The sequence below is a fragment of the Nerophis lumbriciformis genome, linkage group LG08, assembly GCF_033978685.3.
Source record: "Nerophis lumbriciformis linkage group LG08, RoL_Nlum_v2.1, whole genome shotgun sequence".
Taxonomy (NCBI): Eukaryota; Metazoa; Chordata; class Actinopteri; order Syngnathiformes; family Syngnathidae; genus Nerophis; species Nerophis lumbriciformis.
Genome location: NC_084555.2, coordinates 2,668,412 through 2,686,647, shown reverse-complemented (window position 1 = coordinate 2,686,647; position 18,236 = coordinate 2,668,412). Strand labels below are relative to the sequence as shown.

The 18,236-nt window shown below is 39.6% G+C and overlaps 1 protein-coding gene across 6 annotated transcripts in view; it reads left to right on the top strand.

Moving 5' to 3' along the window:
• pcnt (pericentrin) overlaps positions 1 to 18,236 on the top strand; it is a 92,339-nt gene that overhangs the window by 44,370 nt on the left and 29,733 nt on the right. For 4 of the 6 annotated variants that reach the window (XM_061968118.2, XM_061968115.2, XM_061968116.2 and 1 more), the window contains 9 exons: positions 1,403 to 1,569; positions 5,049 to 5,211; positions 10,923 to 11,165; positions 11,564 to 11,796; positions 11,967 to 12,074; positions 14,778 to 14,798; positions 15,131 to 15,367; positions 15,440 to 15,613; positions 16,401 to 16,553. In XM_061968118.2, the coding sequence (XP_061824102.2) occupies positions 1,403 to 1,569; positions 5,049 to 5,211; positions 10,923 to 11,165; positions 11,564 to 11,796; positions 11,967 to 12,074; positions 14,778 to 14,798; positions 15,131 to 15,367; positions 15,440 to 15,613; positions 16,401 to 16,553 (1,499 nt within the window). The remainder of the gene's footprint in view (positions 1 to 1,402; positions 1,570 to 5,048; positions 5,212 to 10,922; positions 11,166 to 11,563; positions 11,797 to 11,966; positions 12,075 to 14,777; positions 14,799 to 15,130; positions 15,368 to 15,439; positions 15,614 to 16,400; positions 16,554 to 18,236) is intronic. The other 2 variants (XM_061968117.2, XM_072913621.1) reach the window with 1 other exon arrangement.

Here is an 18,236-nt window from a genome sequence, read left to right as displayed (position 1 = left end):
AATGAAAAATATGAGCATGTACAATACTCAATACTTGGTTGGAGCTCCTTTTGCCTCAATTACTGCGTTAATGCGGCGTGGCATGGAGTCGATGAGTTTCTGGCACTGCTCAGGTGTTATGAGAGCCCAGGTTGCTCTGATAGTGGCCTTCAACTCTTCTGCGTTTTTGGGTCTGGCATTCTGCATCTTCCTTTTCACAATACCCCACAGATTTTCTATGGGGCTAAGGTCAGGGGAGTTGGCGGGCCAATTTAGAACAGAAATACCATGGTCCGTAAACCAGGCACGGGTAGATTTTGCGCTGTGTGCAGGCGCCAAGTCCTGTTGGAACTTGAAATCTCCATCTCCATAGAGCAGGTCAGCAGCAGGAAGCATGAAGTGCTCTAAAACTTGCTGGTAGACGGCTGCGTTGACCCTGGATCTCAGGAAACAGAGTGGACCGACACCAGCAGATGACATGGCACCCCAAACCATCACCCAACCATGCAAATTTTGCATTTCCTTTGGAAATCGAGGTCCCAGAGTCTGGAGGAAGACAGGAGAGGCACAGGATCCACGTTGCCTGGAGTCTAGTGTAAAGTTTCCACCATCAGTGATGGTTTGGGGTGCCATGTCATCTGCTGGTGTCGGTCCACTCTGTTTCCTGAGATCCAGGGTCAACGCAGCCGTCTACCAGCAAGTTTTAGAGCACTTCATGCTTCCTGCTGCTGACCTGCTCTATGGAGATGGAGATTTCAAGTTCCAACAGGACTTGGCGCCTGCACACAGCGCAAAATCTACCCGTGCCTGGTTTACGGACCATGGTATTTCTGTTCTAAATTGGCCCGCCAACTCCCCTGACCTTAGCCCCATAGAAAATCTGTGGGGTATTGTGAAAAGGAAGATGCAGAATGCCAGACCCAAAAACGCAGAAGAGTTGAAGGCCACTATCAGAGCAACCTGGGCTCTCATAACACCTGAGCAGTGCCAGAAACTCATCGACTCCATGCCACGCCGCATTAACGCAGTAATTGAGGCAAAAGGAGCTCCAACCAAGTATTGAGTATTGTACATGCTCATATTTTTCATTTTCATACTTTTCAGTTGGCCAACATTTCTAGAAATCCCTTTTTTGTATTAGCCTTAAGTAATATTCTAATTTTGTGACACACGGAATTTTGGATTTTCATTTGTTGCCACTTCAAATCATCAAAATTAAATGAAATAAACATTTGAATGCATCAGTCTGTGTGCAATGAATAAATATAATGTACAAGTTACACCTTTTGAATGCAATTACTGAAATAAATCAAGTTTTTCAAAATATTCTAATTTACTGGCTTTTACCTGTATATGCATACCCATGCATGCTAGCAGATCAGTTACTTTTATCTTGTTGTGTCGTTTGGGGTTTCTGCCACAGATGTGACTTCTGAGGACATGGAGCTGACTGACCTTCTCTGTGAGAGTCTCCTGGTTTCAGACACACAGATCAACCCCGGAGGAGAGGAGGCGGCCCTGAACGCCTGCAGCCGACTGCGCCAGACAGTGGATACACTCCTGGAGCTGCTCAATCAAGCCAACACGCAGGTACTGTTAAAGAGGAACTGCACTGTTTTTTAATTTTGCTTATCATTTACAGTCTTTATGTGAGACTAGAACACATGTTTTTTTAGTTTTTTTTTACTGCATCCTAACTCGTAAATAAACACTAGCAAAAGTCAGCTAACAATAGCCAATGGGAGTCGCTCTATTCCACCTATAAAGCGCTCTAAAAAAAACTCTGTTTTATATACACTGTGTTAGTATATATGTAATGTAGTAACAGGGTTATTCATAATAACATGTAATATTCACGCATGTTTGTCATTTTTAAGCAGTACAGCGGCGTATTAATTTCACAGACTCAACACGATAAACTCAAACTCAACAATGTTCACTTTTCCCTTCAACTATACCTACTACTCATGGCAAACTTCACGAAAGCCAACAACGAATACTTTGGGACAAATGATGATCCAGAAACTTATATTTTTGAGCCTGGATATACGGAGAATGAGCTGCAAGTTTAAGTAGCTGTGTGCTAAACAGATTCAGCTTTGGTGAAACAATAGTCATGTAGCAGTACTGCTAAGTGCAACAAGAAATACAAACTACTCACATAATAAAACAATCACTTACTGTACAATGTCTGCTGACTGATGGGATGTTCTTACCTTCTCATTTAGATGAAGAATTAATCATCATCGTACTGCAAGTTAAAAAAAAAAATGCACGCAAAATATTTTTTCTTGTCTTCCTCGCCATCTCTGAGTTGTATGTCAAAGTTTCAACTTTCCACTAGGGTTGTCCAGTTACCAATATTTTTGGTACCGGTGCCAAAATGTATTTTGATACTTTTCAAAATAAAGGGCACCACAAAAAAATATATTTTTGGCCTCATTTTAAATACAAAAAATATTTCAATACAATAAACATAAGGTTCCTTATAAACTCAACAATTTTAGAATATTAAAAAATTAAATAAAAGGCATGAAACACATGGGCACTATTTTACATGTTACACATAGTCTGCCATAATCTAGGATAAGGTTAAAATAGAATAGAAAGCTTTGACATTTTATTAAATGCTTCATGATTTTTGTTGCCACTTTTGGTCTGTGCTTTACGACAAATAGAATCATTAGTAAATACTAAAATCAATAGTATTGCTAAAAGTACACAGATAGGACATGTAGCAGGTAAAACAGACATTGTGAAAGATAAAACACATTGTAGCAATTTGTTACAAAATTCAGTCATTTCACTTGCATTAGTTTGCGCTACGTGGGCGATTTGGACTCCGCTAGTATTTGGCTGTGGCCCCAAGCCAAGCAGCTGTGTGCACGTCTACATAACTGTATGTGCACAACAGGGGAGCTAGTTGACTACATTACCTTTAAACTTATTGTGCAGGGCTGGATTAATGTTGGTTTAAATTTATTTCGAACATGTATGCAATTACAAGTCAAATATATAGTTTATACATTTACATTTCTCTTTATAACACGTTCGAAAAGGTTATTTAAATGTTTACCTAAGTTTGAAGTGCAGGTGGTTGTGCCACCTTTGGCGAGGCATGTTTTAAAGCACTGCTTGCAGTGTGACACTTTACCTTGATCGATAGTTTTGAAGCCCAAATACCTTCACACTGCGCTTTGTGCACCCTTTTTGTTAGCAAGGAGATTTGCCAGTTTTCCTCTCCTCGCTTTATCTACTTGTGCGCTTTGAGTGTGTGCGCGGTGACACACTAAATATACTCCTTCACTCAGCAACGTCACTGCGCAGCACGGCAGCGTGCAGATGAAAACAATTCCGGTATTTTTCAAAGGCAGTTTAGGACCGTTTTCAATTCCTTGGTACATACCGTACAACCCTACTTTATACTACTAGGTGAGAGGCATGATTTATAGTCTGGTGTTAACTTTTACCAGCTCAGAAGCGATGCAGCAGCTCACCGGCTCAGTATGTCAATATTGCAGCCTAAGGTAGTTAGCTCTCTGTGATCACAGTGCCGCTAAAAAAAGTTCCTTAACATCAGCGCTTGTAATAACAATGCTTGGTTAATATTCAGGTCACAAGATGCAAGTGGAGTATTGTTGGCCGTTTTTGGATGTTTTTTTTTTTTTTTTTTTTTTTTTTTTTTTTTAAGAGCTTTATGGACACAATTGATGACTCCCTTAGCTGCATTGTTAGCCACCTTGTACTTTATATATTAGAATTAGGGATGTCCGATAAAATCGGACTGCCGATATTATGAGCCGATAAATACTTTAAAATGTAATATCGGAAATTATCGGTATCGGTTTCAAAATTATCGGTATCTGTTTCAAAAAGTAAAATTTATGACTTTTTAAAACGCCGCTGTGTACACGGACGTAGGGAGAGGTAGATCGCCAATAAACCTTAAAGGCACTTCCTTTGCGTGCCAGCCCAGTCACATAATATCTACGGCTTTTCACACACACAAGTGAATGCAAGCCATACTTGGTCAACAGCCATACAGGTCACACTGAGGGTGGCCGTATAAACAACTTTAACACTGTTACAAATATGCGCCACACTGTGAACCCACACCAAACAAGAATGACAAACACATTTCGGGAGAACATCCGCACCGTAACACAACATTTGTGTAACATTTGTAACTCAGTGGCCTACTGGTTAGAGTGTCCGCCCTGAGATCGGTAGGTTGTGAGTTCAAACCCCGGCCGAGTCATACCAAAGACTATAAAAATGGGACCCATTACCTCCCTGCTTGGCACTCAGCATCAAGGGTTGGAATTGGGGGTTAAATCACCAAAATGATTCCCGGGCGCGGCCACCGCTGCTGCCCACTGCTCCCCTCACCTCCCAGGGGGTGATCAAGGGTGATGGGTCAAATGCAGAGAATAATCTCGCCACACCTAGTGTGTGTGTGACAATCATTGGTACTTTAACTTTAACTTTAATAAACACAACAGAACAAATACCCAGAACCCCTTGCAACACTAACTCTTCCGGGACGCTACAATATACACCCCCGCTGGTACCCCCCACCCCCACACCCCCACCGCAACCTGCTCATGCTCTCAGGGAGAGCATGTCCCAAATTCCAAGCTGCTGTTTTGAGGCATGTTAAAAAAAATAATGCACTTTGTGACTTCAATAATAAATATAACAGTGCCATGTTGGCATTTTTTTCCATAACTTGAGTTGATTTATTTTGGAAAACCTTGTTACATTGTTTAATGCATCCAGTGGGGCATCACAACAAAATTAGGCATAATAATGTGTTAATTCCACGACTGTATATATCGGTATCGGTTGATATCGGAATCGGTAATCAAGAGTTGGACAATATCGGATATCGGCAAAAAAGCCATTATCGGACATCTCTAATTAGAATGCATAAAAAAAGTAACATAGGTGTTTTTGTCTTACACAAGGATTGCGAATGACAGACAAAATTCCAAAAAAGTGCAGTTCTTCTTTAAGCATATTTTTCCTAAATTACTAACCAAAGTTGTTATTCCCCACCCCCACTACAGCTGGAGCAGACTTATAACATCCACTTGTGTCTGGAGGAAAAACTGTCTCAAGGCCAAGAGGACTCAGCCCAACTTGTTGAGGAGCACAAGGTCCTGTTGGTACAAATTGACCACGAGGTTAAGTTAAAGAGTCAGCTGGAGCTGGAACTCCACAAGGCGGAAGGTGAGTGCTGTGTGCTGACAAATAGAAATAAAAACGGATGAAAAATAATCTCTATTCTGTATAAAAACGTCTCAAAGTATTTTTGTTGCATGATATAAATGTGGCTGTCTAGAGCTTGCATTACTGTTGTTCTATTGTCATATAGCATGTTGATGACACATTCTAGCTGTGTCCTGCAAATTTGACAGCGACAAGTGTATGACCGCGTCCTCAGCTAGCGGCCAAGGTTCCTCCATAGTGCAAAGCCATCATCAACCCTTGCCTTCGATTTAAATCTGAGCCAGTAGTAGGAAATGATTTGAATATTTAATTTACTGTATTTTCCGCACTATAAGGCGCACCGGATTATAAGGCGCGCCTTTAATGAATGGCCTATTTTAAAACTTTGTTCATATATAAGGCGCACCGCATTATAAGGCGCACCGCATAGGAGGCTGGGGTTACGTTATGCATCCCGTAGTTGCGAGACCTGTTGTGGCTCAATATTGGTCCATATATAAGGCACACCGGATTATAAGGCGCACTGTCAGCTTTTGAGAAAAGCTGACAGTGCGGAAAATACGGTATATTGTTACACCACCATCCTGTGTTTACGTTCGCTCAAAACGAATGTAAAGTGTCTAAACAGAAGAATACAAGCTTGTTACATTTTAACAGAAGTGTAGCCAGAAACCTGTTACAGCTATTACCAGGTTGATTAGTGATAGTTTATAGACATAATACAGCCAAAAATCTCTTTCTATATAGAGGTAAAAGCCAGTAAATTAGAATATTTTGAAAAACTTGATTTATTTCAGTAATTGCATTCAAAAGGTGTAACTTGTACATTATATTTATTCATTGCACACAGACTGATGCATTCAAATGTTTATTTCATTTAATTTTGATGATTTGAAGTGGCAACAAATGAAAATCCAAAATTCCGTGTGTCACAAAATTAGAATATTACTTAAGGCTAATACAAAAAAGGGATTTTTAGAAATGTTGGCCAACTGAAAAGTATGAAAATGAAAAATATGAGCATGTACAATACTCAATACTTGGTTGGAGCTCCTTTTGCCTCAATTACTGCGTTAATGCGGCGTGGCATGGAGTCGATGAGTTTCTGGCACTGCTCAGGTGTTATGAGAGCCCAGGTTGCTCTGATAGTGGCCTTCAACTCTTCTGCGTTTTTGGGTCTGGCATTCTGCATCTTCCTTTTCACAATACCCCACAGATTTTCTATGGGGCTAAGGTCAGGGGAGTTGGCGGGCCAATTTAGAACAGAAATACCATGGTCCGTAAACCAGGCACGGGTAGATTTTGCGCTGTGTGCAGGCGCCAAGTCCTGTTGGAACTTGAAATCTCCATCTCCATAGAGCAGGTCAGCAGCAGGAAGCATGAAGTGCTCTAAAACTTGCTGGTAGACGGCTGCGTTGACCGTGGATCTCAGGAAACAGAGTGGACCGAAAAATCAAGTTTTTCAAAATATTCTAATTTACTGGCTTTTACCTGTATATCTCGTAATACATCTATCTATTTCGCTATCTTTCGATCGATCTCTCTATGAAAGTGCTTCAGTAGCCCCAATTGGAAATACACAATTTTGGTTTGTTTGTAGCTTTAATACCATGAGTTGTTTATCCGTGAGTGTCTCACAAAGAAGCACTATTGTGCACTTTACTTTTTTGTTTACATTTACACTGTAACTGTGCACCTGTCCAAAGTATAAGACATTTTTAATGGGGAGCGGGAGGGAAGCATATACAACAACGTAACATTAAAGAGTAGACACAGATGTTAGCAACATTAGCACTAAGAGCCACAGTGCTACCATTATACTCACGTTTTACCAGCGACATCATAGGTTAGTCTATTCGCTGAATAAAAATAAAAATGATCAAAGATAGTGCTCTCACGTCTATACCTGACTAAAGGATGGATGGCAGATAGACAAGCTTTATTTTAAGAGCGCAGCAAAGCTTAAGATTACAAAGCTTTCTTGAAAATGGTGGGTGTATACATGGGTTAGGTGCAGTTGAGAGGCCCAGTCAGGGAGGAGCTTTTCCTGCATGATGTCATTAAAAGCCACAACTTCAAAAGCTATCTTATAAGTGTAGCAAAGCTGTACAGTGTTCCGTCTATTACCGTGGGAGTTATGTTCAAGACCCACTCATGGTAGGTGAATTTCCGCAAAGCAGGGAGGCTTATGTTATGAATTTTAAGATTATATGCATTTAAAGTCTTTATAAGCCCTCCACACAGCTTTCTCACACACTTATAAACACGTTCTATGTTCTTAAAACACCAATGTAATTTTAACTAAAAACTCAAATCTCAATGTACCTACTTAAAAATCATTTACTAAGACATTGAGTAAGTGAACCGCTATGTGGGGAGGAAACACTGTATTAGGGCTGGCCTATAAAGCGATAACAATATGTATTGCCAAATAACTTTTCTTTCATAGTAATGAGACAATTTCGATAGTATTATTTTGTGCATGTTCTATCAGACTGTTAGAAATACAACAGCGCACTGCGGCACAAAGATAATAATATAAGACGGTGAACAGAAGGTTGCGCTTTGTAGGGAGCCATATTACATGTTCATAATCAACTTTGTACTTTTTTTTTTTAATAATTTTTTTATGTCATTGCCTGAAATAAATAATAAATGAAAAAAAAATAATAATAATAAACTTAGACATGTCAGGTGTGTTTATGATTTGTATAAGTATGAATGTTGTCTTTTTTTTTGGTAGAGTAGATTGTTTCTTCCCTTTTGAGTGTAACCATATTTCTACCACAGAAGCTATAGACATATTTGCGTCACTTCTGGATGTGTTTTGCTCAACATATATATCAACATAGTGATATATTACATGTTCAATGTGTACAAACTGTACAACATATTTAAAAATCAGAACACACTAACATGGAGGAGAATAATGGTTCTTGAGTAAATAACTTCATGTTCTGTTGTTAAATAAGGTTTACAAATGTGATAATGTTGCACATTGGATATGGCAAATTGTTGTTTGTGTCTCTGAAACTGTTTGTGTATGTGTGCATACCCTGCATACTACTGGTGTGCCGTCGGGGCCAGCAAGGCCTTCTGTGCTGGCCTAACATAACCAGAAATCATGATCATAATTAAAGATGGAATTATTTTTTAATTGACTTTCCCTAAATATCTAAAATTATTCATATTCTTTTCATGTCATATTATGCATGTTCCAGTGCTGTTGTTTTTTTAGTTTTAGTTTGTATCCAATCAGAATTCAGTTAGCTTATGTTGCCATGCAGTACGAAATCTGCCAGACGCCTTCAGAATCAACAATGTCCGTGCACTGTAAGTAAATGGGGACATACAGTTGATAAGACAGTTGCGATAGCCAAACAGATCACAAGTTGTTGACAGTAGCTGTTCTGTTACAACTAAAAGTTGTAAACTCTTGTTGTTGAAGTGTGTCATGCTTGTCATTTTTAATTAACATTGTTATATGTGTATTTGTCGCCATCATGTGGTCAGGGCAGTTGATATATCTTTGATAAGCGTGTACTTTGAATCAAACTTTATTGACCGGAAGTTCCATAAGCCAAGCAGATACATTTACGGTATATGCTTTAATTGCTGATGCGTTATAATTTATTTTTAAATGTGCCAGAAAATAACCCGTTTTGTATACTGTTGATGTCATTCAATGCACAGTAGGGTGTAAATGTGTTCCTGTATAGTATTTCTCCAGCATTGATCATGTGGTGACATCATTTATGGTATTTTGAGAGGTAATCATTGAAGTCAAAGATCACTGAAGGCCTAGGTGGGAAACGCACGGCCCGCCACTGCTGCATACATGTCCTTGCTTGTATGAGGGATCAGTGATTGATTCCCCAGTCTTCTATGTAACTTACACAATAGCTTTAATAACAGAAATTGCAATTTCAGTATACATTGTGTGTAAATGCTGAAAAGTCCAACTGAAATGCGAACAGTAGCCAGAAAGTGTCAGGTAACAAAAAATGTAACTCAACAGTTAGCAAGCGCCGAGCACTAAAATATGACTGAGGTGTATACTTTCAAAAATAGGTAAAAAAGCTAACATGCAAATGTTAGCATTTTAATAGTACGCATGCGGCAAGTATCAAAATATGACTGAGGTGTATAGCCTACATGTAAAAATCGCTAAAAAGCTAGCATGTCGTTGTTAGTATGTTAACGGTATCATGCTTACGTTTTAACGTTAGCATGCGTCTATCCATCCATCCATCCATTTTCTACCGCTTGTCCCTAGTACCAAAATATTTGCCTCAAGTATGTACCTGTAAAATTTGCTAAAAAGCTAGCATGCTAACAGTTAACACATGTCAATTACCAAAATATGACCCTGAGGAGTATACGTACAAAATTAGCTTTACATTTTAAAAAAAGGGGAGAATGCTAGTGTTAGCAAGCTAATGTTACTATGCTCGCTAATGACTAACGCTAATAAGGAGCATTTTGACTACGGAATTATTTGAATCGATTAAGAAATGTGGAGGTTTGTAAAATTGTCCATTTCGAATGAGGGAAAAATGTCCCGGGAAATGCGGAATCGTTGGAAATGTAAAGATTTTGGGGAGGGGAAAAATGGTAGCATGCCTGTCATGAATAAGCCGAACATTTTTGAAAGTGGAATGGTTTGAATTGGAGAAAAACTGTAGGGTGTCAAGGCAAACGAAAACTAGGGTGGAATAATTAAAATACTTTGGCGCATTCACATAATATGCATATACAATACATGTAAAAAACAATGAGCAAAAAATTGTTTTATAATAATTAGTGTGTGTAAATATTGTAAAGTAAGCTACTGTACATAGAGCCTGGTATCTCTATATTCTTCAGTACATCTGTCATGTTCAGACCCTGACAAAACAATACATATTTCAATCAAAAATAACTTTCAGATGTCTTCACATCTCTCTTAGTAGCAATTGTCAGGTTCAAACACTGATGACATCTATTAAACAGACGAGAAGCAAGGAATCATGCAGAGACAGAGTTAAATTTTGCTCAATTGAGGAAAGACGTTTTTTGGGCTGTACTCTAGTTACAGATCCAAACCACGCTCTAAAGTCTAGCCCACGTGCTTCCTCTGTTTATCTGGGAGGTCCCTGGTTACATCACTGAAGCTGTCGAGATTACCCCCTTCCCTCAGCGACAGCTTCAGTGATGTAACCAGGGACCTCCCAGATAAATAGAGGAAGCACGTGGTTACCAGTTAGACACATTAAAATGATTATACAAAAATGCAAATGTGCTAACAGTCGTGATATCGCCCTGTCTCGGCTTTGTCTGCGTCACGGCGGTGTTCGGCCTTGGCAGTCAGCAGGCAGTTCCTGGACACAGACACTGATACGTGACGACTTCCAATCTTTGGATTTGCAAGTCGTCTCTTTGCACAGATAGAGAAGTACTACTTCAACACAATTTATAATAACTTTAGCAACGGCCCATAAGCATAAGAGTTGTGTGATAATGTATACATAATTATTCTAACAGCAATAGCAATGTAACGTTTAAAAATATAAAAATCTTAATTTATGACGTGAGACTGATGTGATTTTTTTTTTTTAATGATTTTTCTCCCCATTTGCCCAGCTCTACACTATATAGATTTTTTTCCACATTACTGTTACATTATTTTCAAAGTTCTTCTGTTAACGTAGAAATTAACTTGATCCATGCAGGGCTCCTGGGGGGCTATGTGGCCGAAAAAACGTCTTTAGAGGAGGTCCTGCTGCAGAAGGAGGCGCAAGAGGAAAGATTAGTGAAGGAGCTGGAAGACCTCAGGTGGAAGGTGCACCAAACAGAGGGCCTCCGCACTGAGCTGAACAGCATCAGAGCGAAGCACCAGGAGCTCAGCGAGGAGCACGCCGCGCTCTTACGCCTGAAGGAGCATCTCTCTGCCGGCCTTGGGGAGAGGGAGAAAGGTGAGTGGGGGTAGTGTGGGCTTGTGCGACGCCGGTCACGTGACCTACCGGCCGTGCACTTATGTAACTGCCGTGCTCAGATGTGTCTTCTCTCCGTAGGCCATTGGCTCAATTTAGATCCTGACGCTGGTTTGTGGGTCAGAGTATGTGTAAGGAGGAGGTGGGGAGACTGTGTGCTGTGGTGTTTGGTTGCTTTCATAACAGTCAGTGCCAGTACTCTATATCTTGTTGCAGAACCTCTTGGCGTGTGGTGCTTTATTCATTCCCTTCCTTAAAATGCTCTAGATTGAAAACTCTCTTTTGCTTTTTGAAGAGGACAGTATGTGTATCTATGTGATTAACCCAACATATCCAGCGTGCCGTGTTAAGAGTAAGACATCTGCTCTCTTTTCCCACAGCTCTGCTGGCAGAGACTGAGCGTTTGACCCAGGACAGGCTGGACTTGCAGCGGCAGGCCGAGAAGGACCGCGACTCTCTGTCGCAGCGCCTCAGGATCCTGGAGAGGGAGCTGGAGGACCAGGAAACAAAGGGCTTGGAGATAGAGCAGCACCACAAGACCCACACCGAAGACCTCAGCCAGCAAGTTCAAGCGCTAGAGAAACAGCTCAAACACAATCGGCAGTTTATAGAGGTGATTTTTACACTTTTCTCCATTTCCTTCAGTGTGTGGAGGTAGAGTTCAGTGATCTATTCTGTCTGAATGTTCTAAACTCCTGTTGTCAATAGAGGGCTTTAGATTGTGAAATAACATGCTTTGCATGTGATTTTTTTATTTTTTATGCATTGTTTCATGGCAAACAGGAACAAGCCGTTGAGCGTGAGCATGAGAGAGATGAGTTCCAACAGGAGATCAGGCGGCTCGAGAGTCAGCCCAGGCAGATGGCGGGGGGAGACCTCAAAGTGCACAAGGTGAGAGTTCCTTGGTATTTACCGTATTTTTCGGCCTATAAGTCGCAGTTTTTTTTACATAGTTTGGCCGGGGGTGCGACTTAATACTCAGGAGCGACTTATGTGTGAAATTATTAACACATTACCGTAAAATATCAAATAATATTATTTAGCTCATTCACGTAAGAGACTAGACGTATAAGATTTCATGGGATTTAGCAATTAGGAGTGACAGATTGTTTGGTAAACGTATAGCATGTTCTATATGTTATAGTTATTTGAATGACTCTTACCATAATATGTTACGTTAACATACCAGTTGGTTATTTATGCCTCATATAACGTACACTTATTCAGCCTGTTGTTCACTATTCTTTATTTATTTTAAATTGCCTTTCAAATGTCTATTCTTGGTGTTGGGTTTTATCAAATAAATTTCCCCAAAAAATGAGACTTATACTCCATTGCCACTTATATGTTTTTTTCCTTCTTTATTATGCATTTTCGGCCGGTGCGACTTATACTCCGGAGCGACTTATAGTCCGAAAAATACGGTAGCTTGTTTTGCCTTCTTTTTCTTTTATTAGGTTTGGTTTCCCTACATTTAAAACACTTCCTAGGGATCTACATCAGTGTTTCTTAACCATAGGGCCATTGTTGGGCAACGAGCGCCGCCAAACAATGTTTTTAGCACTCAGTTGTAATACACTTTTCCACCACTTTTGGCAGTAATGACAGTCTCAAACAAAGTCTGGAGCTAAAGTCATAGAGACGTTTCTTAAGCGCAAGAATTATGACTAAAGTGGTGAAGCTGAATTTTGATTTGCACTTTAATTTTATTGACAGTTTAAGAAACCTATATATTAATTTAGTTGGAATTGATTTATTTTAGTTGTAAGTACATTTCTGTTTTCATGAGTCCCTTCATTTAGACTTAGACTTAGACAAACTTAAATGATCCACAAGGGAAATTGTTCCACACAGTAGCTCAGTTACAAATGATGGAAAAGATGGAAAGGACAATGCAGGTATAAAATAGACTAAAAGCAATATAAAATATAACATATATACGTAATATTTACATAATATATGTACAATATAGGATATATACTGATATATTATATTATGTTTATATCATATATACAATATATAACAATTACCATGTACAATATTACAGTATATGTAACAGCTGCAGCATAAACTAGAGAGTAAATCCAGCAGAAAATAGACATTATAAACAAAGAGAAGTAGCTAACATAGAAGGTGTCAGGTAATAGACATCATCTATTGCTGAATGGCGAGTGATTATACAGCTGGATGAAGGAGTTTGCAGTTTATTTGATTAGTGTTTGTTTTTGTAACCAGCCTTTCCTAAGCCTTGATAATCTTTGTGATTAACACATTGTTTCATATTATTTGACAATGTTTATCCTGTTAAACTTTAAAGTTAAAGTTAAAGTTAAAGTACCAATGATTGTCACACACACACTAGGTGTGGCGAAATTATTCTCTGCATTTGACCCATCACCCTTGATCACCCCCTGGGAGGTGAGGGGAGCAGTGGGCAGCAGCGGTGGCTGCGCCCGGGAATCATTTTTTGGTGATTTAACCCCCAATTCCAACCCTTGATGCTGAGTGCCAAGCAGGGAGGTAATGGGTCCCATTTTTATAGTCTTTGGTATGACTCGGCCGGGATTTGAACTCCCAACCTACCGATCTCAGGACGGACACTCTAACCACTAGGCCACTGAGTAGGTTAGATATAATTATTTAATACCATTAAAATCAAGAGTCAAATTTTTAATTCAGCGTTAATATTTGAGTTGGCCCTGGTCCCCTCTGTAAAGGAAATGTTGGGCTACGGGGTCAAAAAGGCTAAGAACCCATAGTCTACAAAACATGTAATGGTGGTGCTTTGATCAAAGTTTTGCATAGATATTGTTTTACACGCTAACTTTAAGCCGTTTTCTGACTCTTGAGAATCGTATTTACGTGCCGAAGCCTTCCTTCCAGCCTACTTTGACTCTGTTTCCACCCCGTCAGCCATGTTGTAGTTTTTAGTGCTTCCATATCTAGTCTACTGACAGATATAAGTTAGAACTATATTCTACTTTGTATTAGAGATGGCGGCAGTCAGTCTGCCTCACGACAAGAGGATAGTGGGCGGGAAAGGACCTTATCAACTACAACTGAATAAAAATAGCGGACTCACGCAAATACGTCGCAATCGTCTCAAATTCGTAGTGTTTGCTTTAAAAAAAAAAAAAAAAAAAAAAAGCAAGTGTTTTTTCTCCGACACATCTCCATGTTTTGGACTAAAATTTTCGAGATTATGGGGATCCCAAATACCCAAATTAAGTCCAAACATGTAAGGTAAGTTATTCTTGCATAATATGACCTCTTTATATTTAATTGAACTATTTTAATTACTATTATTATTAATTTTTTCAGTGTTAATTATTTTGTTAAATCAAACTTAAAGTTATGACGACTTTTTTTTTCACTCAATAAGTCTCTGTACAGTACAGATTACTTTACTATAACAAAGAAATTACAGCAGAAGTGCACATGTTTACATTTAAGTGTGTTTTTATGTGAATTGTGTGCAATTTGTCAGTAAAAAGCTGTTAACTGAATGCCTATTGGTGCTTGTAGAGGTTGAAGTGATGAACTGAGCTTGACTATTGCCATGTGTTTATCCCTGTGCTGAATGGATTGCTGTAGTTTGAGGACTTGGTTCTGCAGGTATGGATTTTGTGGCATACGTCTGAATCTCGTGCATGTGTTGCATCATTTTCATGCCATCTTCCATAGCTTGGGACTAGTAATGCTTAAATCTTCATGCCCTTTTCATCAATCATGTGCCTGCATCCATTGGCTCGTCTTTCTCTCCTAATTACTCTTTCACCTCCATGTCCCTACTCCCTGGAATGCCTTCACATTATCATTCTCCTTTAGAGGCTGCTCATTTGGAATGGCTTTTTATTTTTTTTTTGTTAAAATTCATAGTCTGCAAATCTTGACGATGTGTACCTCTCTGGAAACCTCCCAACGCTGGGTTCTGCATTTGATTGTAGGTGGAGAATCTACAAGCGATCATCAAAGAAAAGATCGAGGACCACGCCTCTTCAGTGGAAGCCAATCAGCAAGCGCAGCGGGATGTTGCCGAGCGCAATGAGGAGATTGACAAGCTATCTGGGCGAATCAGAGCGCTCGAGCAAGAGCTGCTCAATAGCGCCGAATGCAACAGATCCGTCGGTCAGCTTGAACAAGAGCTTCACCGTGCAAAGTTGAGAGAAGAGGAGCTCACGCAAGTAAACGATGCTCTGGGATTTTTACTCCATAGTTTGTCCACAATCCTAATTTTGCATCTACTGTCTTGTCAGGACAAACAAGCACTGGAGCAGCAGCAGCTGACCAACAAGCTTCAGATATCAGCTTTGCAGTCCAAACTGGATGAGACGCGACACTGTTATCATGAAAACACGCGTGAACCCACCCAAGAGCTTAGGGACACTCTGGATGCTGCACAGGAAAACCTACAGAGCAAAGAACAAGAGGTTGGTTGGATTTTGGCCATTATTTTTTAAGGATGTCCTAGTCAGCATTTTTGGCCCCCGATCCGATTTCGAGTCCTGATCCGATACTTTGAGGATGTTGTAGATTATGGAACTGAAAAGCTAAAGTAGACATAGTAACATGTTTTTATAAAGTTTATTTCATGACATCTACAAATTACTAATATTGTAAGTCAGATGACATGCTAAATGTGTGGTATTGAATGTGACATACAGTTTGTTTGAGCAAAATAAAGTCATGGAAAATAACTAAACGAAAAATAGAAAATGGATGGAAAAATACTATTGGCTCCCATTTAAAACATTTGTTTTTTGCCCTCAAAGCCTTCCTGTATCCACAGACTTATTTTAAAAACCGTCCCTATTCAATCCCACGATTGAGACATCCTCATTCATTTTATGTACGGGTGGTAGCAATGATGGGTTTAGGCCGAAGACTATTCAACGAACCCGGAAATAACAGAAGACCATCTCATGAGTTCTGTTAAAAAAAAAACTTGGATTGCATTAGATTCTTAACATTGGAGCGCCATCTTACAGCCCATTTTTGACTAGCTTTCTGTGCAGTTGCAGTAGGTCCTTAAAAACAGAAGAGTGCTCCTGTTGCACTTTTTCCTCCCAAAATTTAGTAATGCTGACGAAATAAACAGACCCATGCTGTGAATGCTGGTTCTCAGAAAGGAATCCTTAGCTTTTTGAAAAAGTGGCCCCTCCAAAAAAATGTGTTGACTAGCCCTGGTTCAGGCTTATATGGGTGTTGTTATTTTAGGTTGAAATTCTACTGGGCCAACTGGACAACGTGCAGAGAGACTTGAGCATAAAAGAGGTGGAGCTGAAACACCTCACGCTACAGCTGGAGCAGCTCACTTGTGAAAATGCTGCACAAGTTCATGAGCTTCAGGAGCAAATTGAAAACCTCAAGGTAAGCAATGCATGTTTAAACTCATTTTGTATCTCACAACAGTCAGGAAACCCCTCACGTTGTTCTATTTTCATGTCTACAATATAGGAATTAGATATTCAGATTGTCACAATCAGTGTTGGGTTAGTTACTGAAAACCAGTAACTAGTTACAGTTACTAGTTACTTTATTTCAAAAGTAACTCAGTTACTTACACCAAAAAGTAATGCGTTACTATGAAAAGTAACTAGTTACTTCTACTTTTTTTTTTTTTTTAAAGCTCCCATTAATGCCCTTTTAGCCTTCATTTCAGTACTGTTATTGTAGTGGAGAATAATACAATCTGTTGATCAACTTGACATGCATTTGTATCACTAAACTCTGCTAAGCAATGTGCTCTACATACAACACACAAAGACAAAGATATGTTTCAAAGGGCCAATTTATTTCAGGCCAGAACAAATTGACAAAACTATTTTAAATAGCTGCAACATAACATACATAAGTAACAAACAGCATAATAACACTAACACTAACCACGTTAAACCCATATGCCGAACTAACAAAGGTCTTAACTCATTCTCTTTCTATGCCACTTCAATATGGAATGTAAAAGAAAGGGCATCTCTATCCTCCTTCAAAACCGCACTAAAAGAACACCTCCAGGCAACTACAACCCTAAACTAACACCCTCCCTTCCACATAATACCTCTTCGGATTGTAAATAATCAAATGTAGACACTTTTTCTTATACTTTCTGATCTCTCTCTCTGTGTCCACTACTTGCTGTACATATCCTACCAAGTCAGTCCTACACTGTTTCAATGTCCATTTCTCTGATGATGCAATTGTTGATGACTGAAGTGTTGATACCAACCAAACCTAACCCCCTCCATATCCCACACCCCGGATTGTAAATAATGTAAATAATTCAATGTATATACTCTGATGATTATCTTGTGTGATGACTGTATTATGATGTTAGTATATATTTGATAGTATATATCTGTATCATAAATCAATTTAAGTGGACCCCGACTTAAACAAGTTTAAAAACTTATTTCGGTGTTACCATTTAGTGGTCAATTGTACGGAATCTACTAATAAAAGTCTCAATCAATCAATCAATCAACAACATAGCTGTAAAGGTGGCTTCACCTAAGGAAGGCACACGTGACATACACAGAGCCTAACCAGGCAGATTTGAATTGTTGCTTTGGGCAGGAGACGGGATCTTTGATCCAAGACACAACTTACATTTAACTAAAATGTTCTTTTCTTTGTGCTCGACAAAAGAAAATAAGTGAGAATATCTCATACTTGCCAACCCTCCCGAATTTCAGTGCCTCTCCCTGGGACAACCATTCTCCAAATTTCCCCCGATTTCCAGCCGGACTTGAGGCACGCCCCCTCCCGGTCCGTGCGGATCTGAGTGGGGACATCCTGTCGTCACGTCCGCTTGGCCAACCAAAAAGTAACCACAGAACACTATACCGTATAGTGTTCTGTGGTTACTTTTTGGTTGGCCAACGGTTTACGTTGTATTGCGCACCCCCCTCCCCTCCCCTTCCCACACGCACACACACACAGAGAGCGCAGAGGAAGAATCAGAAGCACGTCTCTGCTTCGCTGTAATAAAACACACTCAGATCCTCAGTTTCTAGCCGATACTACATAAAAAATAACGTAAAATAACGCAGTAAC